The sequence below is a fragment of the Humulus lupulus genome, chromosome 8 (assembly GCF_963169125.1).
Source record: "Humulus lupulus chromosome 8, drHumLupu1.1, whole genome shotgun sequence".
NCBI classification, from domain to species: domain Eukaryota; kingdom Viridiplantae; phylum Streptophyta; class Magnoliopsida; order Rosales; family Cannabaceae; genus Humulus; species Humulus lupulus.
The window spans coordinates 17,819,335-17,843,513 of NC_084800.1; the positions used below are offsets into that span (position 1 = coordinate 17,819,335).

Here is a 24,179-nt window from a genome sequence, read left to right on the forward strand (position 1 = left end):
ATATATATATGGGAATATAATTCTTTCTTTATAAACTTTCTTTTGGAAGTACCATATATGAACTTATTTCTTTTGTGATACAGCTATATATCGCGTGCAAAATAGCCAGATATATCTAGTGCTATTGTTTTACAGACGTATATATACATTTATTTAAAAATGAATTCGTTTCCAAACAATTATGAGGTATTTTTTTTCTCTTACATATTTTTTTTTTGATTTATTTGAAGGAGATCAAGGAGCCTCACGAAAGAAATTAAACCTATAAAACTTATATATGGGTTCTATTACTATTTCCTAATCTTTTGTTAACACTATGCAAAAATGATTTTGTTAGGTCCAAATCGATATATATCTTATAAATAACTCAATTATATGTATTTTATGTTTGTAATTTTGTTTTTGCAGCGCAAGTTCCAAGTATTTTGAAATAATAATTGTTTCTTTTTGTGTTAATTTTCCCAGCTGATAAATTCCAAGAAAAATACTTATGGACACATTATCCTTTTTATATATATATATATATATATTTTTAATGAGATAATTCTCCCAGTCCCATTTAATATATTATTTAAATTATAATTTGGGAAATCTTGTGTTTACTAATTCTTATAAGGTCGGCAGCATATTTAGGAAATTAAGAAAAATGGCTATAGTGATGAAAGAAGATATTCTGTGAGCTACGTAGTACGCAATTTATTCATATAATAAATAAGGAAGTCAAATACGGAGTACAAGGATAAAGTGCTTCTGTAACGGATTTAAATATCCAAATTGAGAAAGAAAAATTAAAACAGGACATCTCTCCATCCTTAGTGTTCCTAAATCTTCGATAACTTAACTTATTATACAAAGGGCCTATTGATATTGAAACTACTCTTTACTGCGCAAGTTGCAAAGTCAATAAATATATATATATATATATATATCTTCATATTATCTGACCAAATATATTTCGTAAGTTCTATCTACAAAAATGAAAGTACATCTGAGCGGGGCTGAGCGATGCCTAATATATTTTCGTCTCATATTCTGTGGATTTGGATTATATCAATCAAGTCGTGGTTAGTTAATTTACTACCATACACACACTACTGTACATGTTTGAGGATCAAGTAACGTGAGTCATGTATATATATATAAATATATAATAAAATGAATTATAATTATGTAGTATATATAAATAATTTTTACATATATAATAAGTGTGTTGATAAAAAAAATTCTTGCTTTTAAATGTTTTTTATTTTTTTAATGTTAATTTTAACAGAATTTTTTATATTTAACAGTAGTTTGTAAACACTTAAATTTAAATAAAATAAAATAAATAATTAAAAAATTAAAATATGATATCTTTTAGATATTTTACAATGATAATTATTTGAAAATAATAAAATCATACGTTTTATAACTTAAATTAAATTACTTATTATAATAATATCATATTAAACATATAATATAATTTATTGTGAATTAACAACAAATTTTTTTTAAAAAAAAACTAGCAATAAACTTAAATTTAAAATCTACGTATAATATTTAATACTACATTAAACATATAACATATAATCTCTTGTTGTCACTCCTAAATTCAAAAACTAGAATAAATATAAACTGAAACAAAAATAAAGAAATTATTTAATTAAAATATGATATTTATTTGAAATTTATATGACATTAGTATATATTTAATAAAAATAATTAATTAATTAATTAATTTTTGTTTAAGCTTATGTTTATTTTAGTTTTTGAATTGGAACAAAGATTATATATTATAAGTTTAATATAATATTAAGTTTAATTAAATTTTATTTAAATTATAAAATGCATGGTTTTATTATTTTTAAATAATTATTATTGTAAAATATCTAAAAATATTATATTTTAATTTGTTTAATTATTTATTTATTTAATTTTAAATCATGTTTACAATCTACTGTTAAATATAAAAATATTTAAAGTTAAAAAAATATTTTAAACCAATCATTTTTATTATCTCCACATTTTTTATATAGAAGATGTATATTCCTATATATTTACTTAATTAGGTGCTACACATGATTACCCACAAAAAAAAAAGTTAATTACAACATTGACGAATTGATCAGGTACGTAATAGAAATTGAACAGAAGTAGTTCTTATTTCTCCAAAAACACGTACTATATTTGATATTGATATCAGTCTTTTAAATTTGACTCTTGTTTAATTAATTAATTTTAATAGAAGATTTAATACTGAATTTGTGTATGTTTAAATTTTACAAAAAAACAAAAACTGTGGGGCTGGATGACGGAACAAAGAGGCGTACATATATATGAGAATATAATAATTCAAGAAAATGAGCCTAACCTGCCTACTTATATTTACCTACGCGTACGTATCTACATGTGCTGTAATGGAAATTTTCAATATTTGTATTTTAGCCTAATTTGGAGTACAATATTTCTATGGAGACCTAACTTCATTTTTTGGGGTCCATTGAATTGGACCAATCCACTAAATAGTAACAAAAATCAGTGTCGCTTTGAAGCCTCAAGCTATAATTCTCTGACCTCTCTCTCTCTATATATATACTTGTTACACCACAAGTTCTTCACCACATCGAAAACCATTATTCTCTCTTTCACCATCTTATTATTATTATCTCTCTATATATACTCGATTCTCTTCTATCTACCTATACTAAACTCGGCCCTCAGCAGAAACATATTTATATAACATATACACTCTCAAATCCAACATGAAAACCCTAAGGACCATATTTCTTGTACTAGCCATGCTTATGGCTTTAACCATTAGTGCTGATCTCACAGCAACAGCAGACCAAGTAGAACCAACATCATCAGGTGGTGACGAAATAAGCCCTACGTATGAGACGTGGACTAACTCTCTGAGAGGGACAAGTCGTTTCCTTGCTTCCCGGCGGCCAGTGACATGCGATAAGTATCCCAAGGTGTGCCTCGCCAAAGGCAGCTCCGGCCCGGATTGCTGCAAGAAGAAATGCGTTGACTTGACAGCGGACAGAGTCAACTGCGGACGGTGTGGGAAGAAATGCAAGTTCTCGGAGTTATGCTGCAAAGGGAAGTGTGTGAAACCAAGGTCGGACAGGAAGAACTGTGGGAGTTGTAATAACAGGTGCAACAAAGGGAGTTCATGCGTGTATGGAATGTGTAGCTACGCATAGCCAGAAAAGAAGATCATAACTATATATCTATATAAAATATTAGTCAATTATATTTTGTGTTATATATATAGAAGATTTGTATTGTAGTAATAAAGGCGAGCGCTGTCATATGTTACTTAGAATTAAATTGACTGGCTAGCTAGCTCGCTCATGTTTATTGTTTGGTTAAACTTTTTATTGTTGTATTAATTCTTTCCGTTGGTTTGTGTAGTTAATAACAAATGTTGAATATGTATTGTTCTTAATATAAATACGTTATGGTTTTGTTGTAGTAGCACGTGCTTTGTTTCTTAATTATTGTATAAATATATAGTGTATTAAAAACTAATTAGATGCTCATAAAACATGCATATATCTCTATATATAATAAGTATGTAGATAACGAAAGTTTTTGGTTTTAAAGGTTTTTTTATTTTTTAAAAGTTAATTTTAACTGAATATTTTTATATTTAACAGAATATTCTTATATTTAATTGTAGTTTGTAAACACTAAAAATTAAATTAAATAAAATAAATAATTAAAAAAATTAAAGTATATATTTTTTTAGATATTTTACAATAATAATTATTTAAAAATAATATATAATCAAACCAATTAAAATATGATATTTTTTAGATATTTTACAAAGATAATTATTTTAAAATGAGAGAAATTTTGAGGAAGAACAGTTGAGAAGAGAGAAATTGATGCAAGAAAAAAAAATGAGAGAAAAAGTGATGAGAGAGAAAATGACGAGATAGAAAAATGAGGAGAGAGAAAATGAGGAAATAAGAAGTGATGAGAGAGAAAATAATGTTATAATAAGTAATGAGAGAGAAAATAAGGAGATTAAAAGTGATGAGAGAGAAATTGATGTTAGAGAAAGTGAGCATATAAAAAGTGAGGAAATATAATAATGAGAGAGAAAGTGATGTGAGATAATAATAAATAAAAAAATTATGTAAGAAAAAAATATGAGAACAACTAAAAATAACTTTATGTTATCAAAATTTTCTGTTTTTTGTAACTTTGTTTTTAAAAATTGTTTTCTGAAAACAATACCAAATACCCCTACTTGTTTTCAGAAAACAGTTTTTAAGTTTTAAAAACAAAAAACAATTTTTTTATTTAAGAAGTCAAACACCCTTTTAATTACAACTGCTTTTAGAGCGCTCAATTGCTAAAAAAAATTAAGTGGATAAAAACCCAAGTTATAAACTTATTGTAATCTCAATCTAGCTATGTTATCAAATTCATTTTTAATCTCAATCTATATGATATAAAAAATAACCATAAAATATAATATGATAACTTTTATAACTACGACTGCCTAAAAGTCATGGACCAAAATAAATCCTAAAATTTAATAATTCAAAAATCTTTCCAAAATCATAATAATGTAGAAAAAAAAATACAAAAAGATAAACAAAAGATTTTGTAATTTTACAAAGTCATTTAGTGACATTTTTTTTCATTTACCAAAAATACATAATAATATGAACAAATAGATAAGAAACTTGTTCTTAGCTTGTTTGTGTATATGTGTATGTAAATATATATACATATGTATATATATGAATTTTATTGGGTAAGAAATTTTTTTATATTCGATCGACATTTAGAGAAATTATAACTAAATTTGTTTTTTTGTGATAGTGTACATTACAGTTATAATAGACATCTCACTAATTTTTAAGAAATTCTGAATAATTACATTGTTGAAATCAGAATTCAAACTGTATGTTTTCTACGTGTTTATAAACAATCAGATATGCGTGCAATTAATTATTTGAACTCTAATTTCGGCACTGTAAATTATTAAGAATTTCTCAATAATTGACAAAATACTTATTATAACTATAATGTACGTCATTATACAAAATAAAATAAGTTATAATTTTTTTCAAGCGTTAAAAATAAAAAACACTCTTATAGGAGGAGTAAAAGTGATGCTACATAAAAAATATATAATTTATTTATATTTATAGTGTTCTTCTAATCTTTAATAGTGGAAAAAATACGTGTATAATTTTTTTCTTCGATAAGTGTATGGAAAAGAGAAAATCTGCTCTCAAAATATTTTACTTATTAATGGAGAATTCATGTCCTATGAAAAATTATGAGGTGCGTGAAGAAATTAATTTAAAGTTTTAAAATATATAAGAGTTTGTTAAAGAGTTGGTGAGGGAGGGAACAAAACAAAATAGACGTGGCAATTACAGAGCCACATTCGTAGACATTTTCGTTGCTTCTCTATATTATATATTGATTGTAGGTTAGGTACACCTTTCCTTTTTTTCATTAATATAGTTTAGCCAATTAATTATGTTCAATATCCAACCATCGGCAAACAACTTAGTATAGTTTTTATTATATTTGTAATTGTTCATTGGATCGGTTAGGAAATCTATAAATATATTATTATCATTATTATTATAACTACTTGTTATAACATATATGTCCCATATATATTACATCTCAAATTAATGAAATATTTTTTACAATAATTGTAATCATATACCAATGTTATTAAAAAAATATTTAGATTAAGTGAGACTACTAGATAAGACTCATCATAAAAAAATATTAAACAATGGCTCATATGAATGCACTACAAATCAAATGGTACTCCGTATGTAAATTCCTCTATCTCTAAAAGATATTGTCATATTACATATCCAATATTTATGAGCAGTGTCGTCATCTATCCTCACCATCTATATCCAATGCACAATGAGTATATTTATAAAATATGTGTATTATATGACAAGTCAAATTAAATTCCCTTTTAGTTCAAAAGAAAAGAATAGACCTTTTTCAATTTCCTACAAACATTTCTCTATTGATAACCGGCATGCATGTTTCATTAATTATAGAGTGTGGTTATTTAGCATTTTAAGGTGCCTAATACCAGATGAAGTAGTACTATTTAGTTAGCAGTATCCAATAATATTTATTAAATTCAAATATGTGAGATCCGATATTAGATTGGACCAATAACAATACGTCACATTCTTGTGGTGTTAGGTGCCCTTAGCAATTATCGTAATTATTTTATATAAACCCAAGAGTCAATTATATTTTAATACTAGTTATCATGTTTGTTTATAAATTAATTTGTTGATTATATACTTATTCAGTTCTTAAAATTGGAGGCCTTAGATTGGAATGTCAACCAGCCAGCAATTCGTGCACTCACGTTTTGTGGAGCCCAAAAATCTCATCAAACAATTACACATTATAAAATTCAAATCATCAAATTAATCGTGTTCCCCACTTTTGTAATCGCATTCACCTATATATTTACAAATTTTATTTCTTAACAAATTAGACCTCACTTCATCATTGTACATCCTTACATAGCATTAACACATGGCGAATCGTCTACCATCATCATCTATTCTCATCCTAATTTCATGCATTGTTTTATCTCACATTACATTATCAACTCAAGCCTATGATTACTACAACACCCCAAAACCCATCTCAAAAAATGTCCCCAAAATTAGTACTACTAAGATCCCCATGAACTTAATCGACTCATGCTGGCGCGCCAAGTCGAATTGGGCAACTAACCGCCGAGACTTGGTCAACTGCGCCGTCGGTTTCGGCCGAAACGCCATAGGAGGAAAATATGGGAAAACATACACCGTCACCAGCTCATCCGACGATGCCACGAATCCCAAACCAGGGACACTTCGATACGGAGTAATTCAAGAGGAGCCGCTGTGGATCGTTTTCGCTAAGGACATGGTTATCACTTTAAAGAACGAGCTCATTATGAATAACTACAAGACCATTGATGGGAGAGGAGCAAAAGTGGAGATAGCGTACGGAACATGCATTACGATACAAGGAGTTAGCCATGTTATTATACATGGGATTAGTATCCATGACTGTAAGCCTGGAAAATATGGCCTGGTTAGGAGCACTCCCACCCACGTTGGCTACCGTCTAGGAGCCGATGGAGACGCCATTAGTGTGTTTCAAGCTACAAATATTTGGATTGACCATTGCTTTCTGTCACGTAGTAGTGATGGCCTCATTGATGTCATCTACGGTTCAAATGCTATCACTATCTCCAACAACTACTTTACTCAGCATGATAAAGTGAGTTTCCTATTACAAAAAGAGTACTTGTCAATGTGTATATAAATAAAGATAACTATTTGTTATATATATATATATGTTAACTTTACTATATATAGTTATTTAAATCTAGTTAGAATATATATAGGATAGAAACCAGCCTAGATAGCATGTACATATTTGTTGTTTTTTTAGTAGTAATATATATACATAAGCAAAACACTTTTTTACAGGAATTATTAACTATTAATTAATCTCCTTTGGATCTTACTTTAACAAAGTTTTGACCATTGACAACAGGTGATGCTGCTTGGACATAACGACGCATTTACAGCAGATAAAGCCATGAAAGTCACAATAGTGTTTAACCGTTTTGGGCCTGGACTTACTGAACGAATGCCAAGGTATTAATATATATATATATATATTTTGTATGGTTAGTTTTATTTATAAAATTTATTAATTATTTTTATTAAATTTATATTAATTAATGTTATATAAATTTTAAAATGAATATTTTATTTTAATTAAATAATTTATTTATTTTTGTTTAAGTTTACGTTTGTTCTAGTTTTTGAAATTAAGAGTTACAACAAAATATTATATATTTAATATAATATTAAATATTATATATGGATTTTAAATTTAAGTTTTAAAAATTGCTAATTCATAGTAGATTATATTATATATATAATAAGATATTATTCTAATAAGTGAGTTTAAGTTTAATTAAATTTTATTTAAGATATAAAACGTATGATTTTATTATTTTTAAATAATTATTATTGTAAAATATCTTAAAAATATTATATTTTAATTTATTTAATTATTTATTATTTAAAAATAATTATCATAGTAAAATGTCTGAAAAATATCATATTTTAAGTTGTTTAATTATTTATTATTTTTAAATAATTATCATTGCAAAATATTTTTAAAATATCATATTTTAATTTTTTTAATTATTTATTTTATTTTATTTAAATTTAAGTGTTTACAAACTATAATTAAATATAAAAATATTATGTTAAGTATAAGAATATTAGGCAGGGCCGGCCCTGGGCATAGGCGGGCTAGGCCCGTGCCTAGGGCCCACCCCTACCCAGAGCCCATTTTATTTAAAATTAGTTTAATTTTATATTACTAAATATTAGTTTAATTTTATTTAAAATTATATAAAAAAATTACATGGGTCCATTTTTTTCAAATTTATTAAACCGTCTTAGGTCCATTTTTTTTCAGGGTCGACCCTGATATTAGGTTAAAGTTAACATTAAAAAAATAAAAACCGTTAAAAACAAAAATTTCCTTTATGTGTATACTTATTATATAGAAGCTATATATTGGTTGTATATGTACTATAATCAAACCTTAGTTATTATATGTTCTAAATAAATTCAAGTAATATTGTAGGGTGAGATTTGGGTATGCCCACGTGGCAAACAATAGATACGATGAATGGAAAATGTACGCAGTAGGTGGTAGTGCTAATCCCACCATCTTCAGCGAAGGGAATTACTATGTGGCTTCTACTACAAGCCTTTACGCCAATCAGGTGACAAAGAGAGAGCCCCAAAGCGGTTGGAAAAATTGGAAATGGAGGTCCTCAAAGGATGTATTCAAGAATGGTGCTTATTTTGTCCAATCTGGTTGGGGAAGCTGTAATCCTTATTACACTCCAACTCAGTCATTTAAAGTTGCTCAAGGGGCCATGGTCCCTGCTTTGACTGCCTTTGCAGGCCCTCTGCGTTGTGTTGTTGGTAAACCATGCTAATTTCAAAACACTTTATTACAATATATATCAATTGGTCACATATATATATATATTAATTTACTAATCAGTAATGGATATAGTAGTAAATATATATGCCGCCATATATATAATTTAAGATTTGCAAAAATTATATTTATAATTTAGCGGCTGGCTTCTTTGAAGCATTTATATATACATGTATTTAGCTGTAACTAAACCCCGTGATGAGTGGTGAGTCTGGAGAGGATTTTGTAGTTCATGTGTATAGAATCATGGAGACATCAGTTGGAATGAACATTTTTCCTACTAATTATCAAAACCCTGTACAATGTATAGTCTTAACAAAAAATAAGACTGCAATACTTGAATTCAACTTTTTATTTTCTGTTAATAATAGTGATTCTCTCTTTTTTCTCTTTTGTAGTTGGGTTTGGTCGCAATTTTGTTGTTTAATATTTATTGTTATTATTAGTACTTTAATTCTGGATTTGGCGTCAATATGTAATGATAGTATCGCATATTAGTTAATATTATGTATATATGGCCGACCAAATAAAAGTAAGAACATTGTGAAATGAAGAGACAAAATCAAATCCATCTTGGGAGAGACAAGTTGATGAACTAAAAACACAAAAATTAATGAAAAATTAGAAAGAAAAATTAATTAATTAATCAAGACGAGCAAGAGCAAGTGTACTGTTCACTGATCAGTTTTGTGTGTCTTTAGAAAAGCCTGTTCTCATTGCTTTGTACCCCACATGTCACTGGTGCTTTTGCTCTCACTTTCTTCAAATACCAAACACCAGCTCCAATTCCTAAGACTCCAGCCACAGATGCTGCAGTTGCTGTCCCTGCAACACCCATAATTAATAATAATAATAATAGAAACCGTTATGTTAAAGGAGTAATCTTTAAAAATGGTATTTTTTTTACTTCATTTTAGTCGATAATATTTTGCAAAACGATAGACTTCTGAATTTTTTAACCAGCTGACTTAAATGACAAATATTATGTTTTAAAAAATTATTAAAATTAAACTAAAATATAAAATGACTACAAAAAATAAATTATTTTGCAAATTGCCTATCTTAAATAATTATACTAATGCTATAATCGAAACTGCATATATAATAATTAACAAGTACGTATTATCAATATATAATTTGTACCTGCAATGACTCCTACTTTCCTATGCGGAGTAAGGCTGTGATCTGCAACAATATTAATGTGGTACAAAAATTTTGATCATCAAATAAAGCTCTTTATAAATGGCTAGGTAGCTATATAAAAGATAAAGAAGAAAAAACATATAGATGATTGAATCATTGAAACAGATTAACCAATGAAGTACTAAATCTAAAATTACCATTGCAATAAGTAGTGACATTTGCTTTTTCACAAAGGCACAAGAAATCCTGGGAATGAATATCAAAGCCACAAGTCCCTCCTCCCTTATTCATATCTTGGCACCGAAGACAATTAGTAGTCACGGGAGTTTCAAAGTCAACCCTAAGCCCATATTCAGGGACCTGATCATAAGGCTGAGTTGCACCAGTGTTCCTCCAATACACGCTGGTGTAACTCGTACAATACTTCAACATCAACCTCAAAGATTCGGTTGCTTTCGGATAATAAGAACAGCAAGAAGTAGAAGACATACCGCTCATGCCACCGCCTCTGAGCGCCGTCGAGCCACAATCGGGCAGGTGACGGCAAAGGTAGGCTGAACTGTCGCACGATGAATCACATCGCTCAGGATAGCGTTCGCAGAAAACGGGCTTGGGCTCAATGATCACGTCGTTTTCGCTGCAGTTGAAGAAAAGGTACTCGTTTTGAGAGGAGAGTGACAAGTGAGTACTCGTGTCGAGGCTGACGGGTCTAGTTGGACGGAAGTTGTCGCCGTCTTGGCAGTTCCACATGAAAGGGTCCGTGAGGAGAATGTGGGGATCGGTACTGTAGCTTATGGTTCGAACCGGGTATCGACCAGATGGAGTTCGGAGCTCAAGATTGCCTGATTCGGAACAGACCAAGAGGTGTCGGTAGTAAGGGCTGCCGCAGCCATCGTCTATGCCAAAAGGGTAGTTTATTGGGACTTTGCCGCATGAGGTTCTGCAGACGCTTGCTTGAGCCGGTCTGATCAGGTTGAGAGGACTACTGGTACTATAAAGAATGATTGTTAATACAAGGCTAATCAAAGAACGTGGAGATAATTGGGGTGCTACTGAGCTTGATCCCATTTGTGAGAGATTCATGAAGTTGATCATGGTGGAGGCAGTTTAGATGGTTTTGATTATAGAAAGTAAATATTAACACATAAGGGAGCTGTTTGAAGCAAAGTAGTTGGATGAGTAAAGTAGAGAGCCAAATAGAGAGAGAATCTCTTGGTCTTCACTTTAATAATCTTTGACGAGGCACCTTTATCTTTTGTTTTTCCCTTTATTGTTGGTGTGTTGGTGCTTCTGGATGAAGGTCTCCTACATGAGAAAGGCAAAACCTTTCTCAACCGGCTGGTGATGATGATCAATGATGGGTTATAACATGTATATATGTCCCATGATAGTTGTACTGTAATTAATTTTGCCGGTCATGACTCTCAGCCAAAGTGGGGTTAAAGGGACATGACCCCTAATTTATTTCTTCTAAATATATGTACTTTAAAAAAAACAAAAACAAATATGTATACATAAAATTATATCATCTCTTTTAAACAAAAAAATTCACTCGTTCTTGTTTTAGTATTTACATGCATAAAATATGTTATTTAAATCTTGATTTCGGCATTCTAAAGTCTCATGTAACTACTCATATAGAATTACAATTTATTCATATGTCAAAAATACTAAAAATACTTATAAATAATGATTAAAAATATAATCACTACCTTAAAATTTTCATATATTTATTAACTAGAAAACATGACTGTTCTTCCAACAGTCTTTTGTAAGGATTAAAAACTATATATTTTTTAATTTCTTGGGGAAGATTGTGTGGTAGGAAGTCATTTTCATTATATTCGTACAACATGCTCATTATATATAAACATATGGGTGCGTTTTGACCCCATTTTTTTAATGATGGTGTTCATTGTATAGAGAATAATTAAACTGCCAAAAACAAAGTTCAAACAGCTTGTTGGGCGTGTACTTTTATTTACATATTTTTTTATACACTTTGCATGGTTTATTATAAAAAAATATATAAATTATGTACAAAAGAAATTTATGTTTTGTATAAGAGTTATTTTGGCCGATTATCCTTTATTTTTAAAAATTAACTTTTAGATCTCATGTTTCATTAAAAGGTTAAAAATTGGAATATATATTTCAATTATTTGAACACTCTATTTTGACCGATTATCCGTTTTGATATTTTATTTTAAAAAATTAACTTTTGGACTATATATGTATTCAGAAGGTTAAAAATTCTGTATAAAAAGTAAATTATTGTATATAGTATATGTTCTGTGTAAGAGTTCATACCATTTTGAAACTTTTATTTTAGCCGCATGAGTCTTTTTATTTTCGATTACCCGCATGAGTCTTTTTATTTTCGAAAATTAACTTTTGGATCTCGTGTTTTTTGTCAAAATGTTAAAAATAGGAGTATATATAGATAGATTATCGAAATCACATATATTCGATTACCCGTTATATATTTTAAATTTTAACTGTTGGACCTTGTGTTTTGTCAAAACGTTAAAAATAAGTATATAAAGATAGGTTATTGAGATTTTTTCTTAAATACACATTTTTATTGTATTGTTTTTTTACTTTTTTATGGTTCTTATTTTTTTTTTCAAGAATACACACTCAAGTTTTCAAAATTATGATTTTTAAAGTTTCATAAAAAGCAACTTGAAAACAACTCACTGGACCAACTAAACATTAACAAAAAAAAAAAACCTAAAAACAACGTGAAAACAACTTCAAAACAACACAAAAAAAAATACAAATGACAAAAACGTAAAAATGTAAGAATTTCCTTAAAACCGTAAAATTGAAAAAAAAAATGTTTAGCCGTAAAAACGTAATTTTTTATAAAAAATTAGTATTTTATGTAATTTTTCCTAGATTATTTGGACCCTTTATTTTTAAAATACTAAAATAAATTATTAATTTTTTTTTCGAACAAAGAGTTAGTATTGAATTTTCAGAAATAATATATGACTAAAATAGAGTGGATCATAATATATTTTCTTTTATAATTGTATTGTAGTTTAATTTTTAAGTCACTTAAAAATATATATATATTTATATATGACTTTTATTATATACAGATAAATATTTAGAAACTAAAATAAAATAAAAAAGAGTTAATAATAATAAATAAATTAACTTTTGTACCTCTTATTTTGTCAATACATTAAAATAAGCATATATAAATAGATTATTTGAAGCACATGTATTCCACCCGTTTAGACCCTTTATTTAAAAAAAAAATTAACTTTTGAAACTTGTGTTTTGTCAAAACATTAAAAATAAATATATTTAGATAGATTATTTGAACCACATGTATTTTGGTTGATTACTTATTTGGACCCTATATTTTTAAAACGGTAAAATAAATTATTAAAAAAATCAAACAAAGAGTTAGTAGTGAATTTTCCAAAAATAATATTTGACTAAAATAAGTAGTGGATCATAATATATTTTCTTTTATATAATTGTGTTGTAGTTTAATTTTTAAGTAATTTAAATATGTACTTATATATGCCTATTAATATCTATATATAGATAGATATTTAGAAACTAAAATAAAATAGAGTTAATAGTAATTAATTTTTTTCGAAAATAATATTTGACTTAAATAAAGCGAATGAGAATATATTTTCTTTTATATAATTGTGTTGTAGTCATTTAATTTTTAAGTTATTTAAATGTGTATTTATACATCTCTATTATTATTATATATAAACAGATATTTAGAAATTAAAATAAAATAGAATTAACAGTAATTAATTTATTATTATATATAGATAGGTATTTAGAAACTAAAATAAAATAAAATAGAGTTAATAGTAATTAATTTATTATTATATATAAATAGATATTTAGAAATTTAAATAAAATAAAATAGATTTAAGTATTATTATTTTATGTTTTTTTAAAAGAAAAAAGTAAAATAAAAATATATTTTGTTTTAGGAAAAGTTGAATAAAAAATGAGAAAAAAATAAATAGAGTGATTTAAGATAATTTTGTGGTGCTATATCATTTTTTTTGGTACTCTTTCTATAGGTAGATCTATGCGTGATGAGATATAGATACCAATTTATATATGTTCTATACATTTTGAATGTAAAAGTGAAAACAATGTCAAACGTTAATATGTTCACAAAGCAATTAGTTTTCATGTGTTCTTTTCGCTTTATATTTGGCATGAAATCAATTAAAAGGACTTTATAAATACTTCAAGGAAATAACGATGAGTAGGAGACAGTGACGGAGCCAGAAATTTTACTCAGTGAAGGCAAGGGTTAGGTGAAGTTGACGATAATTTTTAAGATATAAAATTTGATTAATTTTAAGCAATTATTTTTTATTTTTTATTCGGAATAAATAAATATTTTAACTAATAGCTAAGATATGAGAATGTTAGCTCCCATTAGAGAATGGGAGACACAAGTTGGAACCTATTCTTTCTATTATTTTTTTGATAATTTTACTTTAATAAAAATTCAACAAATCGCTACACTAATTCAATAAGCTATATATGACACGAATAAGTTGGAATTATTTTTGTATGCTTCATTGCTACTACTTCTACTACTACTTCTACTTCTGAAGTCTACTACTACTTCTAATGATGATTTAATATTAATAATAATACTTTTGTAGGAAAGAAAAATTGCAGAATTAGTGCTCTCCGTTGGCCTTTCAAAAACTTTAGTATTTGGGTCTAGTTCACATGATACTCTTGTATACATGTATTCATTTTAGTAGAGAAATCAGACTTGTTATATGTTCAACACACCTCATATGTCTCATTTTAGTAGAAGATCTATTATATTTACTTTGTTTTTTTTTTTTAAAAAATCAGTGTAGGCTTGAGCCTACTCTAAGCCAAGAGTGGCTCTGTCACTGGTAGGAGGTATCCAATTTTTACTTTAAATTAATAACAAGTGATATTAAATTCAGAAAACGACCAAGTATGATGTCAATAGTTGGAATCTGAGGGAAAAAAAACGACATGAAGACAAAAAATATGGCGAAAACGACATTAGTCATGTAAAATGGCATAAATCTAGAAATACGACATAAATTACGAAAACTGACAATTGATTACAAGAAACAACAATGAAAACGATATATTTTGCAAAAAAAAAAAAAAAACTATATAAATTCATGATACGACAATAATATTTGAAAAACGACAATAATTCAAAAAAGCGACCTTGAATTTGAAACAACAAAAATTTAATAAAACGATACGGTACTTGAGAAACGACATTAGACTTTTTAAAACGACATAAATGGAAGAAAACAACATTAAACTTGAAAAGGACACAAATTGCGAAAACGACAATAACTAGAAAACGACATATTATGAGAAAAACGATATCAGTTGCAATCAACAACAATGTACTTGAATGAAGACAAAAATGACAATGAGTTTAAAAAAACGACTATAACATTAAAAAAAATACCTCCATTGAGTAAAACAACGTTATACTTGAAGGTGCTGATTGATGGTAATTAAGGTGGTTTCAAAATGGAATGACATTTCTGTGTGGTAGTTATTAATTCGTTTTCATGCACTGTCTTTTCAAAGTTTTGTTCATCTAAATATCCAATTTAGACAAGGAAATATTAAGCATTCATTGATGATGACTCAAGGTGTTGCATCATCATGCCTATCTTTCTCCTCAGAACTAGTATGTCGAGAATCATTGCTGATTGGATGAAAGGTATAAGAATTTCTATATATATATATTCTTATTAACTTGGTGAGTAATGTTGTTTCAAGGACATGATCAGATCATTTTTGGTGAATGAAATCACTCTTTTAGTTAATATGATTTTCGGGCATTGATCTTTCTCCATAGTTTCTTCAATAATTAGTTATATGTATATATATTGGAAGTTTTATTCATAATCCTAAATGAGTGCGACTAATTGTTTATTTGTAGTGTTATACATATCAAGCTATCATATGCCAACAATTTTGTTCCATTAACTTTTTTTTGCAGTAATTTTGTTGCTTTATCTTGAATGTATACGATATTCTAAATCAATCATTAGAAGAGCCAAAAATGTTTACAAGATTGTCTTTATCTAAAAGTGCTTTTGGAAAGTCTCTAGAAATAAATATAATTCAAAGTAATTATTTAATTAAATATGTTTGTTTGACTATGTAATTAAACAATAATTATATAATTGAAGTTAATTGAGGGTCTTAATTATATTTTCTAATTCTCATAGTTCTATAAAAATTTGGTGTAATTATACTATATAAGTACTAATTACTATTAATTTTAAATAATATTTATTACATAATATTATTGTTCATGTGTAATTATTAATTGTTATGTCAAACATGACAATAAAAATTCATAAATAATTATGACTTCAAATTCAAACATAAATTGTATTTTAAAATATAGTGTAATACTCTAATAATTATAAAGTTGTTTCTAAAGGCCCTCTAATTATTCAAATCAATTATTGACCATTTCACTTACTTGATGTACTCATTACGCTTGGTAGATTTCTTAACTGCTTTTTTGATTAATGTGATTTATATAATAATAAAAAGGTTACAGTTTTGTTTGTTTTTTTTATCCTGTATTATGTCTATATGTACAAGAAAAGAAAATTTTCTGTCGTGGGATTTCAGTCAAGTTTCTTCGCATTGATTTTTTATTAATTGAATACTTTTACTATTTTTTCCAATTAAATATATATATATATTCACTTATTCATTATGCATGACTATCATATCACAATCCTCTCACTTGTCATTGATTTGTATCTTTTTTCTTGTTTTTGGGTTCTAAAAGAGTAATCCTCAGTCATGAACTGGTATATGCTCAAACCTTGGTCAACAAGCCCATTATGACTACAAGCTGATAGAACTGACAGAAAAATCACATTATTTGGTTGAATCCCAGTCCGTAAAAATTCTAAATACATCTTCAAAGCAGTTTTCCCTTCTCCATGGCAACCATATCCGGAGATAATTGTGCCCCATGAGACCCTGTCCTGCTCTGACATTTCATTGAAGCACTTCTTAGCATTCTTCAAGTCACCACACTTTGAATACATATCAACAAGAGCTGTGTCCACCAGAATGCACGGTCTAATACAGCTTCTAATAACAAAATTGTGGATCCACTTCCCCTGATGGAGTGCCCCAATAGATGCACAAGCTTGGAGGAGAGAGACAACTGTTAGTGAGTCTGGTTTTTGAAGTGTTGTTCTCATCTCAGAGAGGAGAAACAGCCCCTCACACAAATGGCCATTTTGAGCATATCCAGCTACTATTGCATTCCAAGAAACCAAATCTCTTTTGCTCATTCTTTCAAAAACTACACTGACTTTGTTGCAGATGCCCACACTTTGCATACATGGTTACAAGAGAATTCTGGGCAGGGATATCTAGAGTTATTCCTTGCCTTAACACATAGCAATGAATTGATGTTCCCATATCAAGAGAACCTAGTTTTGCACAAGCTGCAACAGCGCTAGCCACAGTAGCAGTAGATGGCTCTATCCTTGATTTTAACATCTGGGAGAAAACAATTAATGCCCCATCGGCACACTCATTCTGTACAAGTCCTGAGATCATTGCAGTCCATAAAACCACTTCCTTGTTTTGTATCCACTTAAATATCTGAAAGGCGGTATCAATACTCCTGCACTTCATGTACATAACTAAAATTAACGTTTCAACATGGCTATCCAATTCAAATCCATTTCTTAAAATTTTCCCATGAACCAATTTTCCCAATCTAAGATTACTCTGTGTTGCGGCTACAAATACTACAGGACCAAATGTCTGCTTATCGGGCTCTATACCTTGGGCTCTCATTTTATTCAAAAGGTGAAATACTTCTCTGACATTCCCATTTTGGGAATAGGTCGACAACAAAGAATTCCATGAAACTATGTCTCTTCTAGTCATATGTTCAAACACTTTCCTACCTTCTTCAATGCCTTCACATTTGCTGTAAACACTTAATATGGAATTCATCAAAGTAACATCACACTCAAAACCATATGAAATTGAATAGCCATGGAAACACTTGACATGGGTAAGCTCCGAAGCTATGGGGAGCATGCTTAGCAATGTAATATGATTGGGTTGAATTTGGTGTCGCCTCATTTCACTGAACAATAATAATGCTTGATCAAAGTTGCATGCATGTGAATAGCAGCCAATGATAGAAGTCCAAGGAACAACATTCCTCTCAGGCATAGTGTCAAACACTTTGCGGGCGTGGCGTACGCAACCAAACTTAGCATAGAAGTTAATCAAAGACGATGCAATGTAAGAATATGATGAAAATCCATTAACAATAACACATTGATGAAACGAAAGGCCAAGTGGAAATCTGTCGAGATACGTGCAAGCTTTAAGCAAACTAGGGAATGTGTGAGTGTCTGTAGGGGTGATATTGTAATGCATAGATGAGAACGTTAAAAGAACATGATGGTGAGATCCTTGGGATGCGAGGCGGTTGATGATAGCATTGAAATGTATGGTGTTGGTGGATTTTGCATGTTGAGGCACAGTTACTGATGGTGGTTTCAGGGCGCCATTAAAGAATGAAAGATTTAGCTTGTTCATAACTAAACTCACTGACTTAAAAAGAGAGAATCATAATAAATAAAAAATAAATACATAGCGATTACAATTCACTTACCCATTAAGAGATGTTTAATGGATTGGTTATCAAAAAACTCATTCTTGTTGAGTTGGGCGTACTACAGCTACTTCAAACCCCAAATTCTCTCTTCATTCATTCTGTCTACAATGTTTATGCAATGTCCTACCAAGTTCATCATGCATGTGCACCTTTAAACAATATTAAACAATAATTTCCTAATACATATTACATTAAGGTAATGGATGGTTGGATGGAATCTTTTTTAACTGTTGACCATCTGACTTTTTCTTTTTAATTGTAATTATATCACAAACAAATTTATAGATGGTTAGAAAAAATATGTTATTTGTATTTTAGTTAAATATGAGTTGATGATGGCGGATGTTTGTCCTTGGTTGGGTAAAGCGCTTTTAGTAGGACTATTTGTAGCCTTTTTTGTGCCCATTTGAAGTGTGATGTGTTTCGTAGGCTTCTCTTATTTATTTATTTTATTTAAGTATAAGTTAATATTAAGTTAAATATAAGAAAATTTTGTTAGAGTAAATGAAAAAATAAAAAAATATTAAAGCCATCGTAGAAGAAATGTTAAAGAGAGTAAATAATTCCCTTAAAAAAAACAGAAAAATAAAAACAATTAACACTTAAATATAAAGTAAACACTTAAATATAAAGTAAACACCAAATCTAAAGACTAACTGGGAGCCAATCAGATCTAACTAGAAAAGTCTGATCGATCATTGGTGTATATATCTCTTCTTCAATCTTTGAAGCTGAAGTCATAAAATCATAAAATATAATATTATAAAATCCCATAATCACGGCCAAATCATTGTTAAAAAAATTGATTAAAGACGAATAACGTTCATTGTTGGAAATAATTGGAAGGCATTCTTTTTTTCGCAAGCTCCAACTCCACGACGTTCCACTCTTCTTTATAATTACCCAAAGTTGCATAGAGTAGTAGTCAAACTCATCATTTTTCAACCTACAAAGAAGTCCCAGTTTTCCTTCGTACTCCAGAAGTTGATAACTGGCATTTACAGTAGTATTACTGTATGCTTCATCATCAAGATCTAAATTATAAAATTCCCAACTTTCATTCTCTGTATCAAAGATAAATAATCTATTATTGTTGGTAAGAGCGTATAGAAACCTTGATACACAAACCATTGATCCATAACTAATAGCCTCTCGAAAAGGTAAATTGATTGTTTGATCCAAACACTTCCAAGTCCAAAGTTTAGAATCAAAAACTTCACATCGAATAGCGACGTAACATCCAGATTTATTCTTGATGAAATCACCACCAAAGTTACGGGAGGAGAATCTAACAATCTTGTATCGAAGGGGGTTGGATCCTATAGTAAACATCATACATTTATGAGTAAGATAGCGAGTTTTGGGGTTTGGAATAGCTCGCCATTGTTGGGTTGTTGGCTTGCAAATAATGTATTTTGAATTGGGATAACTGGAAAAATCAGTGCAGAGGAGAAGACCTTGTTTGGTGGCTGCTTCGATTCTAATATTGGAAGGAAGAAAACTTCGCAGTGATAGTTTGGTGGAAGAAGGGTCTACGGAGAAGTAATTAGTGTGATATTTACTACTCTTAAGATTCAGTACATGAAGACCCGAAGCTATATTAGCTTTTCTATGAAAAAGTTCCATGAAATATCTTTCGTAGGTAGCTTCATTTATTCTCTTTGAGAGTAATCTAGAACTTGCCACTGTTTTTAATGAGGTTCTAGGTAGTATATCGTATAAAAATATATCCATAGGAATTTTTGGAATTTCCATGTTGATTGGTGGTGATGGTGATGGTGGAGATCAGACTTGTGTGTGAGTGTGTTTAAGAGAGCATGAATATGAGAAGAGGTGTGTTTATTTAAGTTTTAAATTTTGATCGGAGGTTATAGTTTATTTAAATTTGTAATTATGATTTTTTTAAGATTTTTAATTTTATTATTATAAATTTTTTATTTATTAAAATTTAATATCTTAGCTGATTAAATAGGTCATTATTTTTATTTACGAATCAAAATTTAAAATAAATAAAGATATTATAAAATTAAAAAAAAAATCTTTAAAAAGAATCTCGAATAATGCGCATTAGTTTTTTTTTTTTGTTTTAAAAAAAATCTTTAAAAAGAATCTCTAATAATGCGCATTAGTTTTTTTTGTTTTTTAAAAAGTAATACGTCGACGTTTATGTCGCTTTTGATCAGCGAAGCACTTGACACCTGTGACTCAGAATTTCATTCACGAACAATCTGGAGCAAGAGAAAGAAGAAAGAGGGTTAGGGTAAGAGATGGCCACTTCCGCCTCCATGGATGCCGTCGCAGCCGCAAATCTTCAGTTTGTGCTGCAGCGCGTCCAGCAGGCCGCAGAACGGTCCGGCCGTGCGCCCCAGTCCGTCCGAGTCGTGGCCGTGAGCAAGACCAAGCCCGTCTCTCTCCTCCGTCAGGTTTACGACACTGGTCACCGTTGCTTCGGCGAGAATTACGTCCAAGAAATTGTCGAAAAAGCTCCTCAGGTTTAAATTTTTGATCAGGCAAATGAATTTGAATAGGCTTCTTAAGATACACATATAAATCATACATATATATCTGTGAGTATATTTCAGTTTCGTTTTCCAATTTATCAAAATCAGTTAATTTTTTTTTGGCTAAATTGCAGCTTCCGGACGATATTGAGTGGCACTTTATTGGAAATTTGCAGAGCAATAAAGTCAAATTGCTTCTAAGTAAGAATATGCAAAAATATTTATTTATTTATTTTACAAGATCTTATTGACGAAAAATAAATGTTTAATACTGATCTTTAGCTAATACAATTTTATGCAGATGGTGTACCAAACCTTGCAATGGTGGAGAGTGTGGATGACGAGAAGGCAAGGACTTTGTAATAAGTAATAATGGTTATAGAATAGAGGTTTCAATGTTTACTTTCTTTTAAATGTTTTTATTTAAGAATGGCTAGGGTGGTTTTCTTGAGGCTCTTGATTGCCTTTGGAAAATAATGGTTTTGTTGGGTTTCACATTTTAAAATTGTGAATGATCATTTTTATCTTGAATGAAACATTTTATAATTTCTACCAGCTTGAAAATGATGATTGCTTAGGAAAACTTCACTTATAGATGTCATATTCTCATTAACCGAATAATTTTCCATTTCTTTTGGGTTGTAGAACAAGTCGTTGTTTAGTTCATGACTTGGCGTGATTTATCTAAATGCAAGATCATTTTATGTATCTTCAAATGGCGTTGGGCTAGTATGGCATGCTTAGCTGAGCACATTTGACTTTAATGTTTTCTGGGATTTACTTGTGGCACTAATATGGATGCAGATTGCAAATCAACTTGATCGTTTTGTTGCAAGTCTTGGGAGAAAACCTTTGAAGGTTTTGGTCCAAGTTAATACCAGCGGAGAAGTGTGTGAGTTCACTTGATCAATGTGTTCTGCAATTTAGCTGTGCCATGTGTAATTATTTCTGGAGCTTTGGAAGTATTTCTTGCAGCAAGATAAAATAATTAGTAATGAAGAAGTTAGATGTCAAGTAGATTCCCATATCTCTTGTTTGGATTCACACATGGCTATGCTTCTCTGTTTATAATGAGTTGGTGTAGATTTTCATGAGAGATTACTTGTGTCTCAACCTTTTCATGTATCTTTTTTTCTCCTTGACCCTGTTTAGGGTTGAATGATATGGCATAGCTCCAAAAATGATACCAATTGATAATTTCAGTCACTCTTTCCCAGATATGATTAAAAATGCATCTGAGGAGCAGGGTTTGTTCTGTTATTGGCATTGTGAATTGTAGATTTATAGTCTATTCCAAGGGATTTAATTTGTTGACTACATAGATTTTCTCTCTAATCAAGTAATAGTTTCAAATGATGTCTGACTTCTTCTAAATTACTGCAGCAAAATCTGGTGTAGAGCCCTCTGAATGTGTGGAGCTTGCAAAGCATGTAAGTTTGAGATGTCCAAATCTTGAGTTTTCTGGCCTAATGACGATTGGTATGCTGGACTACACGTCAACCCCAGAAAATTTCAAGGTAAGATTTTCACAGATGTCTTGTAATTCATGACTATACTCCCATAAATTACAGTTGTGATTTTTGAACTTTACTTAACTCAAAGAATTTCTTGTTAGGCATTAGCAAACTGCAGAACTGAGGTTTGTAAGGCACTCGGAATCACTGAAGAGCAATGTGAACTATCAATGGGCATGTCTGGAGACTTTGAGTTAGCTGTAAGGATTAAACCATCGCTGCCTATATCATTTGGATATTCTCGGTCATCAGGATTTTTTTTTTTTGCACTCATTTTCTAGTCCTTGCTTTGAGAAGATCCCCACCATTTCATTCACTTGAAAACAAAAATAAAATGAATTATTTCATGAAATAAATGTCAATACAATAGATGATTAGGAATTAGTTTTCTACTAATCAAAGCAAGTTCTGTATATATTTTATATTAGTTCCAATGAATTGGAAGGGTATCATGTCAACTGTTCCAATCTTTTTCTTCAATTATTTGAATAATTGAATGGTTTTGCAGATTGAAATGGGAAGCACTAATATGAGAATCGGATCTACAATATTTGGAGCAAGGGAATATCCGAAGAAACATTCCTAGATACTGTTCTATGAACTTGTAGTTTTATTAAAATATTTATTTTTGATGACTCTCCAATGGAGTGTTGATGGTTTCAGTTGTATGTGAAGTGAAAGCTTGATTGAATTTATTTTATCAACTTAAATCAATATAGGTTTATGCTTTTTTTAGTCTTGTTTGGATTCTGGGTTTCAAAATTTGTATTTTCTAAAATAGTTCAAATATTTTTAAACTTGATTTTGATCAAAATTTTATTTTAACTAAAATTATAAATAATTTATCAAATTAACAGCTTGAATAAAAATATAGTCATTCTAGTTAAAAAAATTTGTGATTATATTTAATTTTTTGTTCATCAAAATCAGGTTTAGGAGTTTATTTGAATTATTTTACAAATTTGTTAAAATATAGGATCTAAAAAGATAATGATATAAAATATGTTAGACAAAATATGTGGTTAAAAATATATAAAACCATCTTCTATAATATAATGTATATATAATATATAATAATATGCATTGGTCAAATCTCTTGCCATTATTTTTTGGTGACTTCCGGACTGATCTTCCCCCCAAGTTACGCAATATTCTGATCCTTTTCTTTTCTTTCTCCTTAGCTATTTTTTAGATAATCGTCTAGAGATCCTGAGTATAATAACTTGCTGACCAAGAAAAATATTTTTATTTAAATTGAATTTAGGAGTGTAAGTATGGTTTTTTGGGATT

The 24,179-nt window shown here is 29.3% G+C and overlaps 5 protein-coding genes and 1 pseudogene across 5 annotated transcripts; 3 read left to right on the top strand and 3 right to left on the bottom strand.

The window, feature by feature from the left end:
- Positions 1 to 2,617: 2,617 nt before the first annotated feature.
- LOC133794882 (stigma-specific STIG1-like protein 1) lies at positions 2,618 to 3,456 on the top strand. Its single transcript, XM_062232318.1, has one exon. It carries the CDS (start codon positions 2,742 to 2,744, stop codon positions 3,183 to 3,185), a length of 444 nt encoding a protein of 147 aa, XP_062088302.1. The 5' UTR covers positions 2,618 to 2,741; the 3' UTR covers positions 3,186 to 3,456.
- Positions 3,457 to 6,537: 3,081 nt separating this feature from the next.
- On the top strand, positions 6,538 to 9,028 carry LOC133795092 (putative pectate lyase 2). The gene is made up of 3 exons (XM_062232544.1): positions 6,538 to 7,275; positions 7,555 to 7,658; positions 8,668 to 9,028. The coding sequence occupies exons 1-3, from the start codon at positions 6,538 to 6,540 to the stop codon at positions 9,026 to 9,028; spliced, it is 1,203 nt and encodes a 400-aa protein (XP_062088528.1).
- A 532-nt stretch (positions 9,029 to 9,560) lies between these two features.
- On the bottom strand, positions 9,561 to 11,459 carry LOC133794883 (LEAF RUST 10 DISEASE-RESISTANCE LOCUS RECEPTOR-LIKE PROTEIN KINASE-like 2.7). Its single transcript, XM_062232319.1, has 3 exons — positions 10,374 to 11,459; positions 10,177 to 10,218; positions 9,561 to 9,858 (listed from the first exon to the last, which is right to left on the bottom strand). The coding sequence occupies exons 1-3, from the start codon at positions 11,269 to 11,271 to the stop codon at positions 9,731 to 9,733; spliced, it is 1,068 nt and encodes a 355-aa protein (XP_062088303.1). The 5' UTR covers positions 11,272 to 11,459; the 3' UTR covers positions 9,561 to 9,730.
- A 5,481-nt stretch (positions 11,460 to 16,940) lies between these two features.
- Positions 16,941 to 18,979, bottom strand: LOC133795093 (pentatricopeptide repeat-containing protein At4g04370-like; annotated as a pseudogene).
- Positions 18,980 to 19,519: 540 nt separating this feature from the next.
- On the bottom strand, positions 19,520 to 20,629 carry LOC133795094 (uncharacterized). Its single transcript, XM_062232545.1, has one exon. It carries the CDS (start codon positions 20,627 to 20,629, stop codon positions 19,520 to 19,522), a length of 1,110 nt encoding a protein of 369 aa, XP_062088529.1.
- A 427-nt stretch (positions 20,630 to 21,056) lies between these two features.
- LOC133794884 (uncharacterized) lies at positions 21,057 to 23,624 on the top strand. Its single transcript, XM_062232320.1, has 7 exons — positions 21,057 to 21,366; positions 21,510 to 21,576; positions 21,677 to 21,723; positions 22,180 to 22,267; positions 22,759 to 22,892; positions 22,991 to 23,089; positions 23,398 to 23,624. Exons 1-7 carry the CDS (start codon positions 21,142 to 21,144, stop codon positions 23,473 to 23,475), a joined length of 738 nt encoding a protein of 245 aa, XP_062088304.1. The 5' UTR covers positions 21,057 to 21,141; the 3' UTR covers positions 23,476 to 23,624.
- Positions 23,625 to 24,179: the final 555 nt, after the last annotated feature.

Coding starts and splice junctions, on each gene's coding strand:
- LOC133794882 (XM_062232318.1), top strand. CDS start 2,742: ATGAAAACCCTAAGGACCATATTTCTTGTACTAGCCATGCTTATGGCT.
- LOC133795092 (XM_062232544.1), top strand. CDS start 6,538: ATGGCGAATCGTCTACCATCATCATCTATTCTCATCCTAATTTCATGC. Junction 7,276..7,554: donor ACTTTACTCAGCATGATAAA/GTGAGTTTCCTA, acceptor CATTGACAACAG/GTGATGCTGCTTGGACATAA. Junction 7,659..8,667: donor CTTACTGAACGAATGCCAAG/GTATTAATATAT, acceptor GTAATATTGTAG/GGTGAGATTTGGGTATGCCC.
- LOC133794883 (XM_062232319.1), bottom strand. CDS start 11,271: ATGATCAACTTCATGAATCTCTCACAAATGGGATCAAGCTCAGTAGCA. Junction 10,219..10,373: donor TGTCACTACTTATTGCAATG/GTAATTTTAGAT, acceptor ATATTGTTGCAG/ATCACAGCCTTACTCCGCAT. Junction 9,859..10,176: donor GAAAGTAGGAGTCATTGCAG/GTACAAATTATA, acceptor TGGGTGTTGCAG/GGACAGCAACTGCAGCATCT.
- LOC133795094 (XM_062232545.1), bottom strand. CDS start 20,629: ATGGAAATTCCAAAAATTCCTATGGATATATTTTTATACGATATACTA.
- LOC133794884 (XM_062232320.1), top strand. CDS start 21,142: ATGGCCACTTCCGCCTCCATGGATGCCGTCGCAGCCGCAAATCTTCAG. Junction 21,577..21,676: donor TAAAGTCAAATTGCTTCTAA/GTAAGAATATGC, acceptor AATTTTATGCAG/ATGGTGTACCAAACCTTGCA. Junction 22,268..22,758: donor TAATACCAGCGGAGAAGTGT/GTGAGTTCACTT, acceptor AAATTACTGCAG/CAAAATCTGGTGTAGAGCCC.